Here is a 22,825-nt window from a genome sequence, read left to right as displayed (position 1 = left end):
TTTAACATTTATGAAACTTACATAATTTTAATTCAAATTTCAGTCTCATTGTCACATTCCGGTTTGCTCAATGATGGAAGGTTTGAAAAATCTTACCTCCGGGTTACAATACTGGGATTCATTGTTGTAAAATTACTCTTGGATCCAGCGTCTTCCTTGAAAGGTCCTAACGTTGCTAGGTTGCAACTTCAAAAAAGAAAGAAAGAAAGAATGAATGAAAGAAAGAAACAGACAAATAAACCAGAAGGATTGAACGCGCTTTGAATGTTCAGAAGTTCATTAAGTGCCACACTGGGGAGAAAATGTACTACTGTAAAGATCCCAGGCTCTCAAACTTTTCTTAGTTCCACCTTAGCATTTAAGAAACTGTTTATTCCTCTAAGTCATCTTGAACATGGTGTGAAACTGCATTTGAATTTGTATGATCAGTATCATGTTCTTTTTTTTCTAACTAACACGACTCAGCTAAACACAACGTGTACAAAAATAAATGGTACTTCAGCGTGCAAGAGACAAAATGAACGACATGGCCCAGGCGTGTATAGTCCATTCTTACCGAAAGACGAAATCATTGCTGTCTATTGCTGTCCCGCAGTGGCTGCCTCTCAGCAACCCGCTATTCCCAACGATGGCGCACGATTTGAATCGTTTCGTCAAGGTAAAGGGATTCGTCTTGCAAGGAATGACACAGAAACGGAAAAAAAAAACGGATTAAAAAAACCGTATATACATGTATTTGATAGTATGTAAAGAAAGGAAAACCCGTTCATCGGAACACAAACTGTTAAGTCGCCTTTACACTTTCCTTATCACGGATCCGGTGTGCGAAATCACAATTTTCCTCTCACTGCCGGTGTGGATGCATTCCTAGCTGAGGATACACGGACAAGTACGGTGTCCACACAAATAGACAATTTAGCAACGCGGACCACACCAGAAACGTGTTAACGAGGATATCAAGGACGAGCACAGATACCAATGGGCTTCTTTACAGTCATTACGCTAAAACCAAAACCCAAAGAGCAATGTGGATTGGGTGAAAGCAGCAACATTAGTGGAACATATCAGTGAAAGTCTAAGGAAAATCGGACAATCAATGCAAAAGTCATAACAATTTAAAGTTTTGGTTTTGTAATCACTGGATAAGGAGGCTACTAGAGTTCATGACGTCATGGTTTCTGCAATTTGAAAATTTCAGTGAAATCGGTGGCTTTGATTGTTTTTGATGTCAGACGGTATTTCATGGTATAGTCATTTAGTGACGGGTTTCTAGAAATACTTTCAGGGCCTGATCACCAGCAGTTGAAGTTCCATCTCAGCGGCGGGTGAACTACATGACATTGTAATCGTATGGACCGAAAACGTAACGTGCCACGACTGTTGCATGCGACACCATACTCATCTACCGGGTAATAGCCACAAGTAGTGTTTGTAGCCAGTAAGTCTTGCTTCATCTGGTGGACATGTTGTCTTGAGTACGGTCGAGACGGGGGAGAGAAGAAATGGGTTCGGATCTCGAAACTTACCTTCAAGTTTTGTTTAGATGTGTATTCTTCCAGATTATTGACTACAGTTCCTTTATACCTTACCCTAAGTACCTTGAATTCATAGTGTCGACAAGTAGAAGTATATGTTGTATATATTTTCTGGTGTGCTAGCTCTGGAGACATGTCGCCCGAGAAGGATTAAAATTTTCCAGTAACCAAATGAGCACCTACAAGGACAAGTCATTAATTGTCATCATTTCGGGGATATCAGTGTAAAGAACGTAGATATCCGTGTAAAGATCACGAAGAGACCCAGTTGTCTCCGTGCACTTCCTTGATGTCTGTGTTAGCTCCGTATACTTTTCCGGTGTCGTCCACGTTATTACCTTGTCTGTCCGTGTAGACACCCATTGGGATCGTATCCACACCGTCATTGAGAGAAAATCGGGATGTTGCACGCCGGAATGCCACAGATTACTATATCCGTGATGATCCGTGAAGTAATCCGCTGAAGTGAAAGGGGGGCTTAAGAGGGACTTAAGGAAAGCGAAAGAGCTGTAAATGATAGTAATGATTTATTATATAGTAAATATTTATTGATCTATGTTTTGAACACATCACTATAAGAATCTGTTTATCATTTACAAACTGTATATGAGATTTCAGTTGCAAAAAAAAGAAAAAAAAACCACTGAGAAAATGAGTCAAATAAACCTATTGGCCACAATGTATTACAAGTTTGTGTTATATACATATATATATATATATATATATATATATACATACATATACATATATATAAATTTATTTATTTATTTATCTATATATTGGCCCGCCTCACCCCCAATAAAATTCAAACATGGTTAATTTCTTGTTCGGTTCCAATAATTTCTAAATTTTGTTGAGACGGCGTGATTTTTTTTTCGGAGTATTTTCTTACACTTCTTTAATATGCCTTTGTTGGAAAATGACAGATTCTAAAATGTATAGTCAGGCCAGAAAAAAAAAAAAGTTCATTTAGTAGATTACAACCATAGGCAGCTTAAGAGTAGGAAGCATAGATCGACATATCAAGCAAATGCCGCAGAGCACGCCGTGCCGAGTGTTATTTGATGAGATACCAACTGCAACTATACACATGTAGAACGCACGGACGCTCCACACATTGCACCGATAAGCGATTACGTAGGCGATAAGCGATCGCGATAAGCGCCACCTATATCTAACTGGAGCTTTTGAAAAAAAAAGTATGAAGGCGGGAGAGATGGAGTCTTTGTCTCAATATTCGTAATTTTGACACTATATGTTACTCACCTTCGGTAGCCTGTTGTAGAAATCGGATGATATGGTGACTTCTTTTTTCGACTTGGTACCATATACATATCTAATCTTCTCCTGACGCTTCACGTTTGTTTGAGTCATCACAAAGTACTCTGCGCTCAGTTTCTCGTGATATTCAGTTACCTCAGTTCTGGACGTATATTAAAACACAGAAAAACAGGGGAAACATGTGTCATTTGGGGGACTAAGTTCAGAATGACATCACAGTATAGGAGTACAAGCTGGAAAACATTCCGCACAGTGGACGCCCTTCAGTGGTATCGGTTTGCCCATTAGCACTTGTCAACGAACTCTGTCAACTTGACTGGGAGCATTATTATCAATGGCACCACTCTAAAGCTGCAATGGTAAACAGTGAAACACTTCCAGGACAAGCTGAAAGATTTAAGAAAATAGATAAGATTGATGTCATAGCACATATAACAGTAAATGTCAAATCCAGTACCCAATGTGGCTGAAGTTAATTCCGTAAAATCATTTGCAATTTTTTTTTTTTAAATAGGGAGCTGAATACTGTCGACTGATATCTAAACGAAAACGAAACCTCAACAAATCTCTGGAAGATAAATATCTACTACATTTTAGCTCCGACCAATGCAACTGCAAGTTCGCTCTGCGATCAAGTTATGGTTAATGTCTTATAGCTAAGGCTGATGACATTACTGTGGGAATATACACATCGTCGAGAGTCTATTTACTTAATATTTGAAGACCTGAATATAAGAACGACTTTTTGGCCAAATTCAGTTTGACATGGGAAATTGTAGCTTATGCATGCAGGACTTGGGCCATTTTTACATTCACATTATAGCGCCCTCTCTCATCGCTTCTCTCATCTCATATAGCAGCTTATCCTGTATATGATACCAAGTACGACCCAAGTCCATCATACAAAATGGCCTCTCCACAATTAAAGTAAATGTCAATTATATATGTGACCGTGCACCTCAAAACGAACGTAAAGTCGCACACACTGATTTTGCGTGAGGACTGAAAATAAGTGAAATGGGTCAACCTAGCCGAACTTGACTTTTTCATATTTTCTGAAAGAACGGGTCTTCTTTTACATTATGCTAAAATTTGGTATCATAAACGAGCAGGAAAGTGTGTTTTTTTAGCAGTTTATATCGAGCATTTTTGGTAGAAGAGTGTGATTAGGTGTTTCTTTAGAATCCCTTTTTCATTTCTGGAAAACTTTGTCCGCCTTCTTCACTTTCAACTCTAATAACTTTTGAAAGGATAGTGCTACTGCTTTGAAAGTTGGCATTAATTATGGACAGAATGTGTTAATGAGGCATGCTAGATTTCAGTTTAATCTGATAATCCCTTCATTGTTGTCACTCTGGTGGTTTACTTCCTGTTTTTTGTCCCATTCATCGCACAGCCAGCACGGTTTGGTAAAGATTAAAGCGCTTGAATAGACACTGTACTTCAAAGCCTCTTTTCTCAGTTCACACTTTTCCTGAGTTTGTGCTTTTCTTTCCAATATTTAGATAGGTTAGGAGGAGTCCATTTGATTTGAGTTATACATCATTTTAAAGCTTAACCCTAACTAGGCGCGGGGGGGGGGGGGGGGGGGGGACTCGCTATCGCGAGAAGCTATCGCCGCGACGTTTCATGACTTTTTTCTTTCGAGTCTCCCGCATCTTTTGACACCAAATTTGCGATACCCGGGCGCACGGTTCCGAAGTTGCGCATAAATATGCACGTGCATGTCAGACCAAAAATTGCTCAAAAACGTGAATTCGTGTACAATTTCAATGCAAACTTTGTTTACAGGCAAATTTCATAAAAGCATGATTATTTTGAGGTTTTATTGATTAAAATCAATTAATAACATATTTTCTTATCTTCTTGAACGATGTCGCGGACAAATTTCATCGAAAAAACAATGAAAAACGTAAAGTCGAAAAAACAACGAAATACATAAGAAATTCAAAAAAACAATAAAATACTGTTAAAAAAAATCTGATTGCGCAGTTTTTTTCTCCTACATTTGCTAAGGTCACTAAAAAGAATATTTACACAAAAAAATGTACCTGTTTTGAGTTTTATTTAGTGATTTATACCAAATTGTCTAATTTCATGCATCATTATGCATACATTAGTATAATTTAGTGAAAATAATAATTTTTGCAAAAATTAACTTCATGGTACTTTAGATTACATCATAGGCAATGTGTGTGCCAATTTTCGTCGCGATAGCGCGGTCGACGGCCGAGATCTGGAGGGGGGCCTGGGAGGCCTCCCCCCCCCCCCCCCCGGCTTTATCATCTACCTAAATAGCCCAGCCTAGTTAGGGTTAAAGTCTGCTCTTTCAGAATATAGTCTTAACTAAAAATTCATGTCTGGCGAATTTTTGTTTGTTTTGAGGTGCACGGTCACATAATTATGTTCTAATTTGTATATACAATGTTGCTTTCCCATCACAGTTAAATAGAATATTACTGAACAAATAAAAAGAAACCAAGTTTTTTTAAAGTTTACTCGAAATGGCCTTCCATGGACTTGGGTCGTTCTTATTTTATTCAGATACTCATTTGTTTACAAATAATTACACAAGATAATAAAAACATGACAGATACAAAGCAAAACATTCCGGAATCATCATATCTAAGCCTATTCCATACCTATTCCATAGAGATTAAAGTGAAAAAGTCCCGCCAAGTTCATATTTTACATAATTAATGAGGTCACATCTAGGTATGAATATCGGTTGATGGAAACTGTTGCTATTGCGCGGTTTGAGGAAACAATAAATTGTATTCCCAATTGCTAAACTGAAAAAGAATATTGGTTTTGTTAATGGCGTCTTCTACTTTCCAGATATATGAATGAAATGCAAATCCCTAATTTCAGGTACATTTAAAGGACTAGCGATTTTATTTTATTTCATTTCATTTCATTAGCAAATACTTGCAAAGATTCGTCGTAAAGGCAGCCACAATATTTCCACCAATGTCTTAGTCGCACACGGGCAAGACTTCGGTTACTATACAGTGAACAGATACGGGAATTTCATTAAGCGCTCGTTCTAAAGATGCCGAAGACAACAATGTAACACAGCAGACAAGATGAGAGAGAAATAATGAGGATGGCCAAGTAATCAACGTGATAACAAAGCTTTCTCACCTCAGAGCATCAATGTTGGTGACATTGATAGTCCAGTTTTTCATTAACAGTGTTTCATAGAGGTAAAGTTGTTGATCGCTCGTGTCTTTAAAGTTCCACAAGGCACCAGTTAGAGAATGCTGCATTCTGAAAAACAATGCACAGACGCATCCTATACAGTGTGTCCCCCCAAAAATTACAATAAGATTTTCGCTTTGATAACTATCAATATGATCAACCTGTCTAAATGCTACTTCAGGGTCTTAAAATATAACAATTAGCTATACTTTGCAGAAAACCACAATCAATTTGCTTAAGTGGTTACAGAGAAATGGGAATTGTTGTAAAGCATGTCATGGGTATGATTCTTCCAAGTTTAACACTTGGATGCTCTTGGAACTGCATAATGTGTGAAGATAATGGACGGAACTTGGAGGGAAGGGATTCCTGACATGCTCTACAAAATTCCTTATTATATTTCTCTTTGAGCACTGAAGCAAATCGGATGTTTGTTTGTTTTTTTGTTAGATGTGGGTAATAAATTATAGTTTAATACCCTGAAATTGTATGTGGATTGATTTTCAATTTAAAGTTATCATTGCAAAGGTTCCCGTTGTAATTTTTTTTTGGACATACGGTACATCAACAAATCACAGACACTGTACAACATTCAAAAGCACAACCACAGGTAGTCAACATTGATGTATAAAATGGTCTGATTCCATTCCCCCCCCCCCCCCCGGCAACAGCATGCTCTTAAAAATGTACTGGATCTATCGTATGCACCCTCTCTACATACCGGTAAACTGTCATTTTGTCGTTGTTTTATACTGTATAGATCTGACGAGAGGTCGAGGCCCTACAGCTTGTTGAATACTAGTAGAATAATGCAAACACAGCGACGTCCAGTGGTGTCACATCTATCGCTCCCACCATATTAAACCAAAACATCATCCCCATCATGTTCCTGAGTGTGGTCTCCTTGCTGCAACTACAAATACATTATGGACAAGACCAGGAGAATCCACAAACACCAATGTCAGTACAGTTTCCGTCCCAGGATTCTTTTTTTCCTTGTATCCTCTATGGTTTATGTTAAGTTTATGTAAGGTCAGTCAGTAAGAGCATTGGTCTTGCAATCAGGGGATCTCGGGTTCGAATCTCGGTGGAATCATTATTTTCTTCGCTCATTTTTCATTTTATCATACATACTTCTAGTCAGTTTCTCGTTGTTTACCCTTCTTAAATATGAAAGTGGAGACATTTTAATGATAGACCTCAGGAACATGGTTCGACACAGACTACATATTGACAAAAATTCATATTTAATGAATCTTTAACAGAAAGAAAAACTTACAGCTTCTTTCCTTTCAACGGCTTGATGTGATCCGAAACCTTCTCCTTGGCCGGCTTGTTTTCTATATCTGTGTCATTGTCGTTCGACAACAGACATTCGCTGTTCAGGATTGCAATGAGTAAAAACAAAAGAAAAAAAGTTCATTTCTGCTTAAGCAGGACTTTAGACAAAAGAAAAACACCAAATCACACTCATCTTATCAAGAAGGCATGAGAGATACGAATAAGTAAACAAAAAAGGACAACAATCATATTAATGCATGTTTTCTTGTGTATAAGTACACAAAATTCGTAGCAACACAACTGGATTAGGAGATTTTTACTTTGAATATTAAAAAAAAAATCTTTGTATAAAAAAAAATTTAAAACACCTTATTCAATCGATGAAAGGACAGAGATAATCTTCACTTTGTTTTATTAATCAGAGAAAATAAGAAAGAATGACCTAAAATGAAAATATTATTTAATTTGTATTGAAACTGTAGAAACAACAAGCTGTGGCAAGAAAAAAAAATGCATGACAGGCATTTACGACTAAATTTTGGGCCCTTTCCTTTGTCTACGTTTTCTTGAAGATATGCAGACTGTACTCGTTTATGGTTATGCTGGAATGTACGATTTTCAGACAGACAGAGCTTCAACGTAATCGATCGATCAATCAATCAATCAATCAATCAATCAATCAACGTCGCTGTTTTATTGGTTGGAAACAAATTTTGTAAATTGGAAAATACCTTAAAAAACGATTAGTGATAGGCTTAGGGTAAAGATTGTCATAAGGATCAGGGTAAGGGTTAGAATTTGGGTTAGGGTCAGGATTGGGTTCAGGATAAGAATTAGGGTTAGGGCCCGGGTTAGGGTTAAGGGAAGGGTCTGGGGTAATATCGTCCAGGGGGTAATTGTCCTAGGATCATGTGAACATAATTCACCAGTTATGTGACAAAATAATGGCCAGTACATTACAACCCAAAATACTAAAAGAAAAAAGGGTACTACACACACATACACAAACACACACACACAAATGCACACACACAGATTTGCATGAATCTTGTAGTAGGACACGGAAGTTACAAAATATTATTGCATTTAGACATTAAGTACAACTCTATGGTCAATTGTATAAGAATATACCACATTTATGCCTTACGAGAGTTAAGGTTTCTGAAATGAATAAGATATTTAACGTTTGAACCACTCAGACAGGTGAGATAGCGTATTAAAGACATTAATCGAAGTATTAATGCTCCATACAGATGATAGAATATGTTTTCATCAGTAAAAGTAATTGAAAGATAAGTGACAAGAGTTCAACAATCAGGAACATGAAATTAGGATTCAGATTATAACTGCATGGTATTATTAACTCTTTTTGATTGAGAATATTTCATTCCGTGAGATCTAAAGTGATATACAAAAGCCGTTTCATCATCAATTTTATGATGGCTAATATATCATATTGCTAATATAATGGCTAATATGGCTAATATATTATATTAGCCATCATCAAATTGATGATGAAACGGCTTTTGGTTTAGGTACTGATTAAGTGAAGTTTAGCGTTTAAAGTAAGGTCTCATTGAATTGAAATGGGATATTCTATCGCCAGAAGATGTTATATTTGATCCATGTATTGCTCATGACGTGCATCCGAATCTTGTGATTTTATGAAAGTTTGCTCTGGACTAAACTTTGAGTGGCTTGTAGGTAAGAACTAACATTATGTAACATGCACTTAAAAGTGTGAGCTAATGCTATAACATGCAGCTAATAGTGTAAGTTAAGCTGGATGCACTTTGTATTACATTCTTGATTTCTTGTAAAATACGTAACATGTATTTGGATTCATTGATGAATGTTATCTCCCACATTAATTCATTCAGTGTACACTTAACGACAGACGGTATTTTATCACGTTTACAGCGTATAGTATCCCTGTTCTTTGAAAGGTGAACAGCGGTTGTTGCGACATGGATTGTCGCCTCTACACGGATTGTCGCCCCCTGCTCGGGGCGACAATCCGTGACGGGCGTTGGCGGCACGGATTGTCGCCCGCCCTCGAAGCACATTTTGCTGGGTAATATCGTTCTGGACATAGTCATTGAAATACTAACACATAACTTACATGGCTACATCCATGCAAACATGTAATGTAAAAAGTCATGGTGAGGTTTCAAGGAAGTGGTATGTGCGCGTGCACGTGATAATTTAGTGTCCGTTTATGCGTGTGTGTGTGTGTGTGTGTGTATGATGGATGAATGTGTTTATTATGTCAGTTTTTTGCGTATGTGTTTTTTAGCTGCGCGAGGGGAGGGTACCTAGTAAGCTGTTGCTGGCATAAACGTTGATATTGATTTTATCAGCAGCTATGACTTTGATGAGTTTGTTTGGCGGATTTGTATATGAATTCGGAGTGGAGCTTGCGTGCGGGCGGATGCTGCTTTTCTGCATACGGTTCATTCTGTCTAATTTATCAACATTGGGAAGTCGTTTCATCAGGAAGGAATGTGGTATTGGTTCGGCTGTGCGTGTGTATGTGGGCAGGGGGTTACATTTCGTTATTGCAAAAGCTCGTTATTCTGAAGGCTCCTTAGTCCGAAGGTTCTTTATTCCGAAGGTTCGTTATTTCGAATTTCATTTTTGGATCAACGAACCTCTAGGTATAGGGAATTTTGTGTTTCGGATAAATGAAGCCTCGGAAAAAACGAAACTTCGGAATAACGAACCTTCGTGTGTGTGTGTGTGTGTGTGTGTGTGTGTGTGTCTGTGTGTGGGTTTGTAATTACCGACTTCTGGGGACATTTTCAAGCTTTTAACCCACCAACAGGGGACGTCATTCAACCGGGGACGTCCCCGGTCGTAATTATCGTTTTTAAGTATTCCTTTTTTTTTCAAATAAATGATTTTCACCGACTCCTAGATCAAAGTCCCCATTTGGTGTGTTAAGTGCCATTTAAGTGTATAGGATGATGTTGAACAGCGCCAACTCTTGTTTATCGTATGCATGACAAGTCATGCGCGCATGCGTATATGAGTGACGACTACGCGTTTACGTTTTACACCCCATGCCAAGGCAATTTTGCCGATGACAGTACGCGACCGAGTGGCGAACGCAGTCAATAGCTTGCTTAGGTGTGGTTGTAAACGGAAATCCGCGGCCGTACGCTACGCCCGTGCGTACTCCCAATCTACTGACCGTGCGTCCCCAGTTGATCGTATAATGATAAGGTAATGGAGACAAACCTACACTCGCCACACACACACGGTATTTTGTGTGTAAAAACAAAAAGATCAAGACCGAGGACAAAATAAAATTTACTGTATTATTGGGGACAAAATTACTTCAATGTATTATTAGGGATGAAATTAAACTGACTATACACACATTCATTTTGTGTGTCATAAACGATCAAGACTGGGGACAAAATATACTTTGATGTATTATTGGGGACAAAATTACTTCAATGTATATATCATTGGGGATGAAATTAAACTGACCATACACATTCATTTTGTGTGTCTGAAACGATCAAGACTGGGGACAAAATATACTTTAAAGTATCAATGGGGACAAAAGTACACTCACCACACACATATAGTATTTCATGTGTAAAAACAAAATGATCAAGACCGGGGACAAAATAAACTTTGATGTGTTATTGGGGACAAAATTACTTCAATGTATTATTAGGGATGAAATTAAACTGACTATACACACATTCATTTTGTGTGTCATAAACGATCAAGACTGGGGACAAAATATACTTTCATGTGTAAAAACAAAATGATCAAGACCGGGGACAAAATAAACTTTGATGTATTATTGGGGACAAAATTACTTCAATGTATATATCATTGGGGATGAAATTAAACTGACCATACACATTCATTTTGTGTGTCTGAAACGATCAAGACTGGGGACAAAATATACTTTAAAGTATCAATGGGGACAAAAGTACACTCACCACACACATATAGTATTTCATGTGTAAAAACAAAATGATCAAGACCGGGGACAAAATAAACTTTGATGTGTTATTGGGGACAAAATTACTTCAATGTATTATTGGGGATGAAATTAAACTGACCATACCCATTCATTTTGTGTGTCTGAAACGATCAAGACTGGGGACAAAATCTACTTTAAAGTATCAATGGGGACAAAAGTACACTCACCACACACATATAGTAATTCATGTGTAAAAACAAAATGATCAAGACCGGGGACAAAATAAACTTTGATGTATTATTGTAGACAAAATTGTTTCAATGTATATATTATTGGGGATGAAATTAAACTGACCATACACATTCATTTTGTGTGTCTGAAACGATCAAGACTGGGGACAAAATATACTTTAAAGTATCAATGGGGACAAAAGTACACTCACCACACACATATAGTATTTCATGTGTAAAAACAAAATGATCAAGACCGGGGACAAAATAAACTTTGATGTGTTATTGGGGACAAAATTACTTCAATGTATTATTGGGGATGAAATTAAACTGACCATACACATTCATTTTGTGTGTCTGAAACGATCAAGACTGGGGCTAAAACATACTTTAAAGTATCAATGGGGACAAAACTACACTCAACTCACACACATGGTATTTTTGTGTGTCAAAGCAAAAGAATCAAGACCGGGGACAAAATATACTTCGATGTATTATTGGGGACAAAATTACGTCAATGTATTATTGGGGGAGAGATTAAACCGACTATACACATTCATTTTGTGTGTCAGATACAATCAAGACTGGGGCTAAAAATACTTTAAAGTGTCAGTGGGGACAGAACTATACTCAACTCACACACACGGTACTTTGTGTGTTAAATCAAAATGATCTGATTTTAAGACTGGGGACAAAATAAATTTTGATGTATTATTGGGGACAAAATTACGTCAATGTAGATGTATTATTACTTTGTGTGTCAAAATGATCAAGATTGGGGACAAAATATAATTTCAGTTATCAGTGGAGACAAAACCACACTCACCACATACATATGGTATTTTGTATATAAAATGATCAAGACTGGGGACAAAATATATTTTGATGCATTGCTCTGGACGATATTAATCTAACCACACACATTTATTTTGGGAGTAAGAAACAATGAAGACTGGGGACAAAATGTACATTAAGGTATTAGTGGGGACGAAATTACACTCACCACACAGACAGTATTTTGTGTGTCAAAAACTATCAAGATTGGGGGCAAAATATATTTTAAAATATCAATGGGGACAAAACTACACTAACCACACTCACAGGGTATTTTGTGTGTAAAAGAAAATGTTTTAGACCGGGGACAAAATAAACTTTAATGTATTATTAGGGATGAAATTAAACTGACTATGCACATTCATTTTTTGTGTTAGAAACGATAAAGACTGGGGCTAAAATATACTTTAAAGTATCAATGGAGACAAAACTACACTCAACTCACACAAATGGTACTTTGAGTGTGAAATGAAAATGACAAAACATCATTTGATATATTACTGGGGACACAATTACTTCAATGTAGTTGCATTATTACTTTGTGTGTCAAAAATAATCAAGATTGGGGACAAAATATGGTTTGAGAAGTCAGTGGAGACATAATCACACTCAACACATACATATGGAATTTTTGTGCATAAAATGATCAAGACAGGGGGCAATATTTTGATGCATTGGTGGGAACGAGATTAAATTCACCACAAACATTTCATTTTGTGTGTCAGAAACGATCAGGACTGGGGACAAAAATGTACATTAAAGAATCAGTGGGGACAACATCACACTTACCACATACATATGGCCATTTTTACAATCAGTGGTGTAAAACACAGTGTGGGCACTAATTGGTATATAACTTTCTTATACACTGACAGATATGCATTATTTTTTCTCATAAACTTTCCACCCACAGTGTCTACCTTGGGTAATGAACTTTCCTCTCTTTTTCTTTCAGATGTGGCAGGCACTTACATGCTTGAAATCCAACACTTTTGGTGTACTCACTCTGACATAGTATTTTTGTCAGAGCTAGCATATCAAATTGTTTATTCCTTTTCATTATTTTTGTTGTGGTGGTGATAGACAGGTATCCAACATAAAGAACTATTATGTTTACCAGGTTCTGCTTTGTCTTCTTTAAAGACTGAAATTGTCCAAGCTTTATGTTTCGGAGGTGACATTTTCCATTGACAATTAACCCCTCTTTTGAGTTAGCTCTTGTTCACAATGAAATTCAACTTTGCTAATTTTCATCAAAACAGAATAGTAATCAATCTGACTGAACTTTCATCCAAAGATTATTTAATTCAAATAGCTCATAATTTTTTTGGTGAGCGTTTATAAATTTATGTAACTTTTCCGTTAACACTTCTGTCACCTCCGAGACAACAGATTTATGTATTTGATTTTTTTTTTAATTCTTGACATCAGTTATACATTACATTTGCAAAAATGTAACATATCCCCTCACATTATCTCTGAAGGAAGGTAGTAGAAATATATTCTGTTGTTTTCATTTCGGAGCAATTTACAATTTTCCGTTTATACTTGTCACCTCCGAAACAACAAGCATAATTTGATAATTTCTCGAAGACAAAGCAATTTTGTTTGATTCTGTCTAATTGACAAGGAATCTCTTTTGGATGAAAATAGTAATATGGCAACAGGAAGTGAGGATTTTCTAGAGATTAATAAAAGATCTAATAAAAACTAAGAATTACTGTTTCGGAGGTGACAAAACACTGTTAACAAGATTTTTTGCTCATTTCTGTTGAAGAGAAACCATATCATGTACACCAGTGGTTTCATTTATTTTAGTAACATAAGTCTCAAAGTTGAGAAATCAACTAACACACTCTCACTCTTTTTTTTTATTACTAGACTGTACGTTTTAGGGCAAATTTACATTTTTTCACTTTTTTTAACAATGGGAATGCACAAAATACACCCATCTGTTGTATATATTGTAATCAATATTCAATTCTCCTGCTTTAGTTAAGTAAACATATAGATGCTCTCATCTTAGAAGCTAAATTTCCAACAAGCAATTTAGTTGTGAAAATTTACCAATCACAGCTTTCGATGTAGGTTGCTTTTTCTTGTGTTTCGGAGGTGACATTGTTTGTTAACACCATATTGTTATGTGATAGTGAAAGGCAAGACTTCAGTTCCTTTTCACTATCTATTAACAGTTTCTAATACACATTTAATATCTACAAAATCATCACAACAGAAGTGACTTTTGTATACATAGCTCACCAGAATTCCCTCGATACCAAAGTGATACATGTGGCAGTTCATGCATGCCCTAGTCCACAATCTAAAAAAAAAAAAAAAAAAAAAAAAAAAAAACAATGTAAAAAAAAATCATCAAATAATTAAACTCCACCAAAAGGCCACATGCCTATAGCTGGTGCACAACTTGTTCTTAAATTCTTAGTTGTTGTTTTTCCACGTACAACGTGGTAGTCATAAACAAAATTATATATATGTGATTTTTTTATATATATATGACAATAATTATTACATTTTTTAAGTTGAACCAACTGTTTATGACATTGTAGTTTTTAAGATTATTGAAGTTATGTGACAACTAAAGTGAACAGAGAAACAAGTCCCGAGGACTGGAAAGGGAAAGATCCAAGAACAAGATTTGTAGTTCTATCTCAATATAATTCTGATGAGGTGTTTACCTTGTTTTGATATCATGTTTTATCTTAGAATTTGGCTTTAAGTACTGGAATTTCAAGGAAAAGGAAATGGTTTCTTAAAGGGCAAGTCTACCTTCATATACATGTGGATTGAGTGAATGCAACAACATTAGTAGAACACATCGTTGCAAGTTTGGCGGAAATTGGACAATCCATTCAAAAGTTATGGGTTTTTTAAGTATCTGCGCATTCACTGCTGGATGAGACGACTACGACAGTGTATTATGATGTCACATGCGTACAACGATAAAGGAAAATATAATTGAATTTCACAAAACTTTACTTTTTGAAAAAAGTGCACATTTCTTCAACTTGCTACTGATGTATTTTAGGATAATATTATTCATTTTGCCATCCAAAAGAGAGAAGTCATGTGTTCTTTTGTTATGCAAGAAAAGTGAAAATACAGTATGTTGAATTTTCTTGATACTATCTCTATTATCCTTGTACACATGTGACATCACAAGCTATAGAAGTCTTCTCATTCAGCTTTGACTGAGCAGAAACTTTCAAAAGTCTGTAACTCTGGAACGGATTGCCTTACTTTCCTCAAACTCTCACTGATGTGTTTTACTAATATTGCTGTATTTACTCAACCCTCATGTCTATTGAGGTGAACTTGTCCTCTTCCAGTTTCGGTCCCTTATAGGTCTATTTAAGACCAGTTTGTGTCCGGGACCTTCTGTGAAGTTGATGGGGAAAATTACTGAACAAAAACAAACTTTCCCCTCAAGTTCACAGAAAAGCATTATGCTGCTCTCTTCAGGTGGGAAACACAAACTGTTTTCTGAACCAAACTGTAAAAACCTGTTAAAGATTAGTATGAATTACAATCTCAAACAAAATATGAGCTGGTATCCATTATCATGAAAGAGAATAACTAAACAAAATAACAAGTAAGAACTGAAAGAAAGAGCTTATATTTGAAAATTAAAGCCATGAGGAAAGACATGAATGTTCACTATTAAAATAGTTAACACCTGAAAAGTTGGGTTGTTACTGTGTTGTGTCACCTCAAACACAATAAAATGGTTTCTCTTATCTTATACCGGTACTTTTTACTCTGAAAAGTGACTAATATGCATGATTTGCAGGTAATTTTCAAGCAATTCAGAAAGGTACGTAAAATATATTTTAGTAATGTCAACAGTTTAAATGAATCTGGTGTATAGAAAATTTATCCCAGATGTACCAAACACCTTTCACCAGTATTATAACATTTGTATGGTGGCTATCAAGGATGATGAAGAATTCATGAATATCCTTGAATTAATCTGATTTATAAAACTATGTGCAAACAAATGCGTACACAAGTCAAATAAGAATTTTTGTTTTTGGTATTCATACCGTATGTCCCCACCTAAAAATTACAGTGATACCCTCAGCAACGATAATTTTAAAGATAGTGAATCAATCTACAATTTGAGGGATTGAAACTATAACTCATAGCCCACACCTTACAGAATACCCCATTCAATTTGCTTCAGAGGTCAAAGAGAATTAAGGATTTTTAAAGAGCATGTCAGGAATTCCTTCCCTCCAAGTTCTGTATATTGTGTTTACACATTAATATGCAGTTCCAAGAGCATCCAAGTGCTGAACTTGGAAGAATCAGACTCCTGACATCCTTTATAACAATCCAGATTTCTTTGAGATCACTTTAAACCAAATTGACTGGGGCTTTCTGCAAAATAGAGCTAAGATGTTATAATTTAAGACCCCAAAGTAGAATTTAGATGATTTAATTGGGTGCTATCAATGCAAAAGTCTAATTGCATTTTTTTTTTTTTTTTGGGGGGGGGCATACTATATGAATACTTGAACACAATGTCAACATTGAATGTCACCTCCGAAACAAAGTTATTCTTCCCTGGTGTTGTGGAATAAAATGATCTGAGAGCAAGGAAACATTACTAAAATGATCTTACACCCTCATTTCAATTTAAGGTAGAAAATGGAATGCCATGTTTCTTCAGGTTACAATATCTAGCTTATGTCCGTCATATTCTTACTGTATATGAATATTTCAACACAATGTTAGCATTAAATGTCACCTCCGAAACGAAGTGATTCTTCCCTGGTGTTGTGGAATAAAATGTTCTGAGAACAAAGAAACATTACTAAAAATGATCTCACACCCTCATCTCAATTTAAGGAAGAAAATGGAATGCCATGTTTCTTCAGATTACTTTATTTAGTTTACATCCTTCGTCCAAATGGAAGGCAAACTACCGGTACCCATGCTAATTCATGAAGTGTAAAAAAACCCACTTGTTCTGTGTGGTCTATCTGCTTGAAACAGGAGTTAATTTCTTGTTCTCGAGTTATAATTATTAAAAACATTGATAAAAAGAAGTTTTTGTGTTATTGTCACTTGTTCTAAAAAAAGGTGAGTGTCAAATATTAATGTCACCTCCGAAACATTCTAATATGTTAACTGTCACCTCCGAATCATCCATGTGTGAAAAATACAAGTTTTAAAAAAATGATTGGAATTTCATTTAACCTACATAGGAAGGTTGCCTTTCTTAAAGACTTGTTATAGTAAGAATTTGACCTGGCCTGCCCTCCAATAAATAGTTAAAATCTTAAAAATTACATGTCAATACGTATTTTTAGCAAAAAATTATAAATCTCATGTATTTTTTTAATTCACTTTATATTAAACCCCCAAATAGTTTTGATTCACAAACTATATATTGTTGTTAACCATATAAACTTTGCATGGTGAAGTTTGACTACAGAGTTTTGTCAATATGGTGCAATTCATGAAAGCAAAATTTTGCTTAAATTTACTTCAGGTGCAAGGGTTTTCCCTAAATTACACCAATAACCCTTCAGTTGAAGGTCTAAAATGTTATTTTTCAAAAATTTGAATACTTTCAAACAGGAATCAAACAGAATAATGAAAAAAATAATTGTGTTTGAAATTTTGACCCTCCGAGTACAAAAGTTACACCACTGATCGTAAAAAAAAAGGTCATATGGAATTTTGTGTATAAAATGGTCAGAACTGGGGACAAAATATATTTTAATGCATTGGTGGGGACGATATTAATCTCACAACACACACTTATTTTGTGTGTCAGAAACGATCAAGACTGGAGACAAGGGTGGGGACGAAATTACACTCACCACACACAGTATTTTGTGTGTCAAAAACTATCAACACTGGGGACAAAATATATTTTAATGCATTGGTGGGAACGAAATTAAACTCACCACAAAAATTTCATTTTGTGTGTCAGCAACGGTCAAAACTGGGGCTAAAATATACTTTAAAGTATTAGTGGGGACAAACCTACACTCATCTCACACACATGGTGTTTTGTATGTAAAAAAAAAAAATTATCAAGACGGGGTCAAAATATACTTTAATGTACAATTGGGGAAATTTTACTTCAGTGTACATATATTATTACTTTGTGTGTAAAACATTATCAAGACTGGGAACAAAATATAATTTAAGATATCAGTGGGGACAAAATCACATTCACCAAACGCATACGGCGTTCGGCATAAATGATGGAGACTGGGGACAAAATATACATCAAGGTATCAGCGGGGACGAAATTACACTCACTACACACAGTATTTTGTGTGTCAAAAACTATCAACACTGGGGACAAAATATATTTTAATACATTGGTGGGGACGAAATCAATTCGCCACAAACATTTCATTTTGTGTGTCAGAAACAATCATGACTGGGGACAAAATATACTTTTTAAGTATCAGTGGGGATGGCTACACTCACCACACGCGTTGTATGTGTGTTCAAAACGATCAAGACTGGGCGCTATTATACTTTAAAGGAACATTCCAGACGATTTTCATAATTTCACATCATCTAGTAGATAAATCGACAATTCCGGGTATAGATTTGTGGAATTTATTGTGGTTCTTGAGCAGAGAAACAATACTTTGAAAAACCTTAACAAATTACACTGAATAAGGATGATGACATAGGAGGTTCACATATTTCAGAAATGTAGCAGTGTAATTCCATTACAATACCGCCTGCTTGTGCTTGCGAGTTCACCTGTGTATAATCTATGCATGCCCTCTTCTTTTGTTCTGCTTCCTTGAGCCCCAACTCATGCGTTCTTACAGTGACTCTGCCATGTCATCATCTTTGTTCATTGCAATTTGTCCTAAATTTGGAAAATATTCCTATTCTTCATCCAAATTATCACAAATTCTGAAACTCTGTCCTCAGTATAACTAATCTATAGTTGTTCAAATATAAAAATCTGAAAATCATCAGGAGGTCTCCTTTAAAGTACATGCGTGTGGGGAGTGTGGTTAGTTTTTGTCCCCAATGATACCTTACAGTATATCAATGTCCCCGGTCTTGATCACTTCTGTGCACATAAAATATTATGTGTATGATAATTATGTGTAATTTGTCCCCACTGGTACCTCAAAGTATATTTTGTCCCCAGTCTTGATCGTTTCTGACACACAAAACACCGTGTATGGGGAGAGTTTAATGTCTTCCCCACCTACACGTTAAAGTATATTTTGTCCCCGGTCTTGATTATTTTTGATGCACAAGTGCAATGTGTATGTTGTGTGTGATGTTGTCCCCATTGAAATCGTTAAAATATATTTTGTCCCCTGTCTTGATCATTACATGTACACGTTAGTCCCCGTTTGACACATTACCTAGATGTGTGTATGTTGTGTGTAATTTTGTCCCCACTGATACCCTTAAATGTATGTTCTCCCCAGCCTTGATCATTTATAACACACAAAACACCGTGTGTGTGGTGTGAGTAATTTCGTCCCCACTCATAGCTTAAAGTATAAATTTGTCCCCGGTCTCATCATTTTTGTACACACAAAATACCATGTGTTTGATGTGTGTAATTTTTGTCCCCATTGATACCTTAATATATATTTTGTCCCCGGCATTGATCATTACAGGCATATAGTCCCCGTTTCACACATAACTTACGATTTGTATGGTGTGTGTAATTTTGTCCCCACTGATACCTTAAAGTATATTTTGTCCACAGTCTTCATCATTTATGATACACAAAATGTCGTGTGTGTGGTGTGTGTAATTTGGTCCCCACTCATACCTTAAAGTATATTTTGTCCCAGTCTTGATCATTACATGTAGTCCCCGTTTGACACATAACTTACGATTTCTATGGTGTGTGTAATTTTGTCCCTACTGATACCTTCAAGTATATTTTGTCCCCAGTCTTCATCATTTATGATACACAAAATGCCGTGTGTGTGGTGTTGTGTAATTTCGTCCCCACTCATACCTTTAAGTATGTTCTGTCCCCAGGCTTGATCATTACATGTATTATAGTCCCCGTTTGACACATAACTTACGATTTGTATGGTGTGTGTAATTTTGTCCCCACTGATACCTTAACGTATATTTTGTCCCCAGTCTTCATTTATGATACACAAAATACCGTGTGTGTGGTGTGTGTAATTTGGTCCCCACTCATACCTTAAAAGTATATTTTGTCCCCAGTCTTGATCATTACATGTATATAGTCCCCGTTTGACACATAACTTACGATTTGTATGGTGTGTGTAATTTTGTCCCCAGTGATACCTTAAAGTATATTTTGTCCCCAGTCTTCATCATTTATGATACACAAAATGCCGTATGTGTGGTGTGTGTAATTTGGTCCCCACTCATACCTTCAAGTATATTTTGTCCCCAGTCTTGATCATTACATGTATATAGTCCCCGTTTCACACATAACTTACGATTTGTATGGTGTGTGTAATTTTGTCCCCACTGATACCTTAAAGTATATTTTGTCCCCAGTCTTCATTTATGATACACAAAATGGTGTGTGTGTGGTGTGTGTAATTTGGTCCCCGCTAGTACCTTAAAGTATATTTTGTCCCCAGTGTTGATCATTACATGTATGTGTGTGTGCGTGTGTGTGTGTGTGTGTGTGTGTGTGTGTGTGTATGTATGTACGTATGTGGGTTGGTGAATGTGGGTGTGGGATGATTTAGGTTTTGGTTAATCAGGGGTAGGTGGGTTGGGGATTGGATTTGAAGAAGGATAGTTATAAATTGTATACATATTTCTCAAAAAGTGGCTCTGAGAGCTATAACATTTTCGACTTTACGAACACATTCAGAACCATTGTTCCAACGATTCAAACTTCTAGATGTTGTTAGGTTACATAAGTTCTCAGTTTTAACATTTATGTACGATCTCTGCAATGGAACTATTCCGCACCCTCTGTATGACTATTGCCAAATTGTGCATCATACTTACAGGACAAGAACAAATGAAAAAAGAATGTCGTACTTACCAAAATTTAGAACCACACAGGGACAATTTTCGATTTCTTACTTAGGACCAAAACTTTGGAACACATTGCCACGAGAAATGCGTGAACAAAGCAAAAGATCTACATTTCGTAAATGCCTTGCAGATTTCCCTCTCTAATAGATATTATATACTGTATCAAGTATAATTAGTTTTCTACGTTAGAAAATATATGATGTACGTTGTATTTAAATATTAACAGCCATTTCAACCAACCATGTAAAAATTTTTCGTTTGTGTTTAGCTTTTAGTATGAAGATCAAGGTGACCAATCTCGACTAGCACGTATGCTAACTTTTGGTTTCCTTGTTAACAACAACAACTTTGTAGAATTACGCTACATGTATCACATTTAAATCTCAAATGTCTTCATTTAATATCATGTTATTGTAAAGGAGTAATAGATAAGTATTTTTTCCATATTATGTATGTAAATACAATTGTATAATGATTGAAAATGTACATGCTCAAATGTTGTTGCTAATAAAACTTCAAACTTCAAACTTCAAATGGTATGACAGATGTTGGTAGGGTTTAATGTCGGGGGCGACAATCCGTGTCGCCAACTCCGTCATGGATTGTCGCCCCGAGCCGGGGGTGACAATCCGTGTCGCAACAGCGGTAGTTACGAAATTTGCTGCCGTCTTACTTCGTGATATTATAATTTAAGCAGTATCTGGTGTGACATTTCGCGGCTTGCTTTTAGATTTTTCTTTACTCGTTTTCTGCATTTCGGAAATACTTTATACGTGTATTTCACCTGTGTTTTTGTCAGCTTAGGTGTTTAGAGTATGACCTAAAGGCATTTTTTCGCACTGAATGAGACAATGGGTATACAAAAGTTGCTCTGAAATATTAGTGTTAGGTCAAGTGATCAGAGTAGACTGCAGAAAGGTAATTAACAAACTACACTGCAAGCCATCTTCCACAAAAATATGCAGAAGATGTCTCAACCCCTGTAGCTGGCGAAGTACACAAGGATAAGACATATCAAGGGACAAGAAATACTTTTGTCCTGGAAATGACTGAAGTGGTACAAATTTAATATTGTTTACCTAAGCTACAATTTAGCAAAATCACAATGAAAGAAGTGGCGATATGCGTACCTGAACGTATTTTGCTTTATCATCAAACAATCTACTTTGAAGTTAAAAAAAATACTTGTCCTATGTACACACAGTTTTCTGGATTTAATTTTGAAGCATACGGCAATAAGAAGTCAAAATTTCGTAATCCCTTCACTTATGATATTAAGTCAATTGGTATATAAAAATGTGACTTGCGTGACACATGAGTGAGACTCATGTGACAAGTGTCATTCAGGACTCACAGTTGAACCAACTTTAATGATTTTATCAAGATAAATGAGCCAAATTTTTAACCTAACATGTTATTTATGGTTAATTACCTTACACACATGTTTAAAACAAAGGAATCATCTAGTTCCAATCTCTGATGAGATCATGGGAGGTCTTAGAACATGTAAT

The 22,825-nt window shown here is 36.0% G+C and overlaps 1 protein-coding gene across 1 annotated transcript in view; it reads right to left on the bottom strand.

Moving 5' to 3' along the window:
- Window positions 1-22,825, bottom strand: part of LOC139730626 (alpha-N-acetylneuraminate alpha-2,8-sialyltransferase ST8SIA3-like) — a 38,504-nt gene that overhangs the window by 5,283 nt on the left and 10,396 nt on the right. The window contains exons 2-6 of the mRNA XM_071641483.1: window positions 7,297-7,395; window positions 5,961-6,086; window positions 2,802-2,958; window positions 557-672; window positions 97-186 (exon numbers count right to left, since the gene is read on the bottom strand). Coding sequence (XP_071497584.1) covers window positions 97-186; window positions 557-672; window positions 2,802-2,958; window positions 5,961-6,086; window positions 7,297-7,395 — 588 coding nt within the window. The remainder of the gene's footprint in view (window positions 1-96; window positions 187-556; window positions 673-2,801; window positions 2,959-5,960; window positions 6,087-7,296; window positions 7,396-22,825) is intronic.

Source organism: Diadema antillarum, unplaced genomic scaffold, assembly GCF_040938485.1.
Source record: "Diadema antillarum isolate AM-2024a unplaced genomic scaffold, OU_Dant_1.0 seq00000323_RagTag, whole genome shotgun sequence".
NCBI lineage: Eukaryota > Metazoa > Echinodermata > Echinoidea > Diadematoida > Diadematidae > Diadema > Diadema antillarum.
Note: the sequence above shows the minus strand (reverse complement) of the source record. Positions and strands in the feature narration are given on the sequence as shown.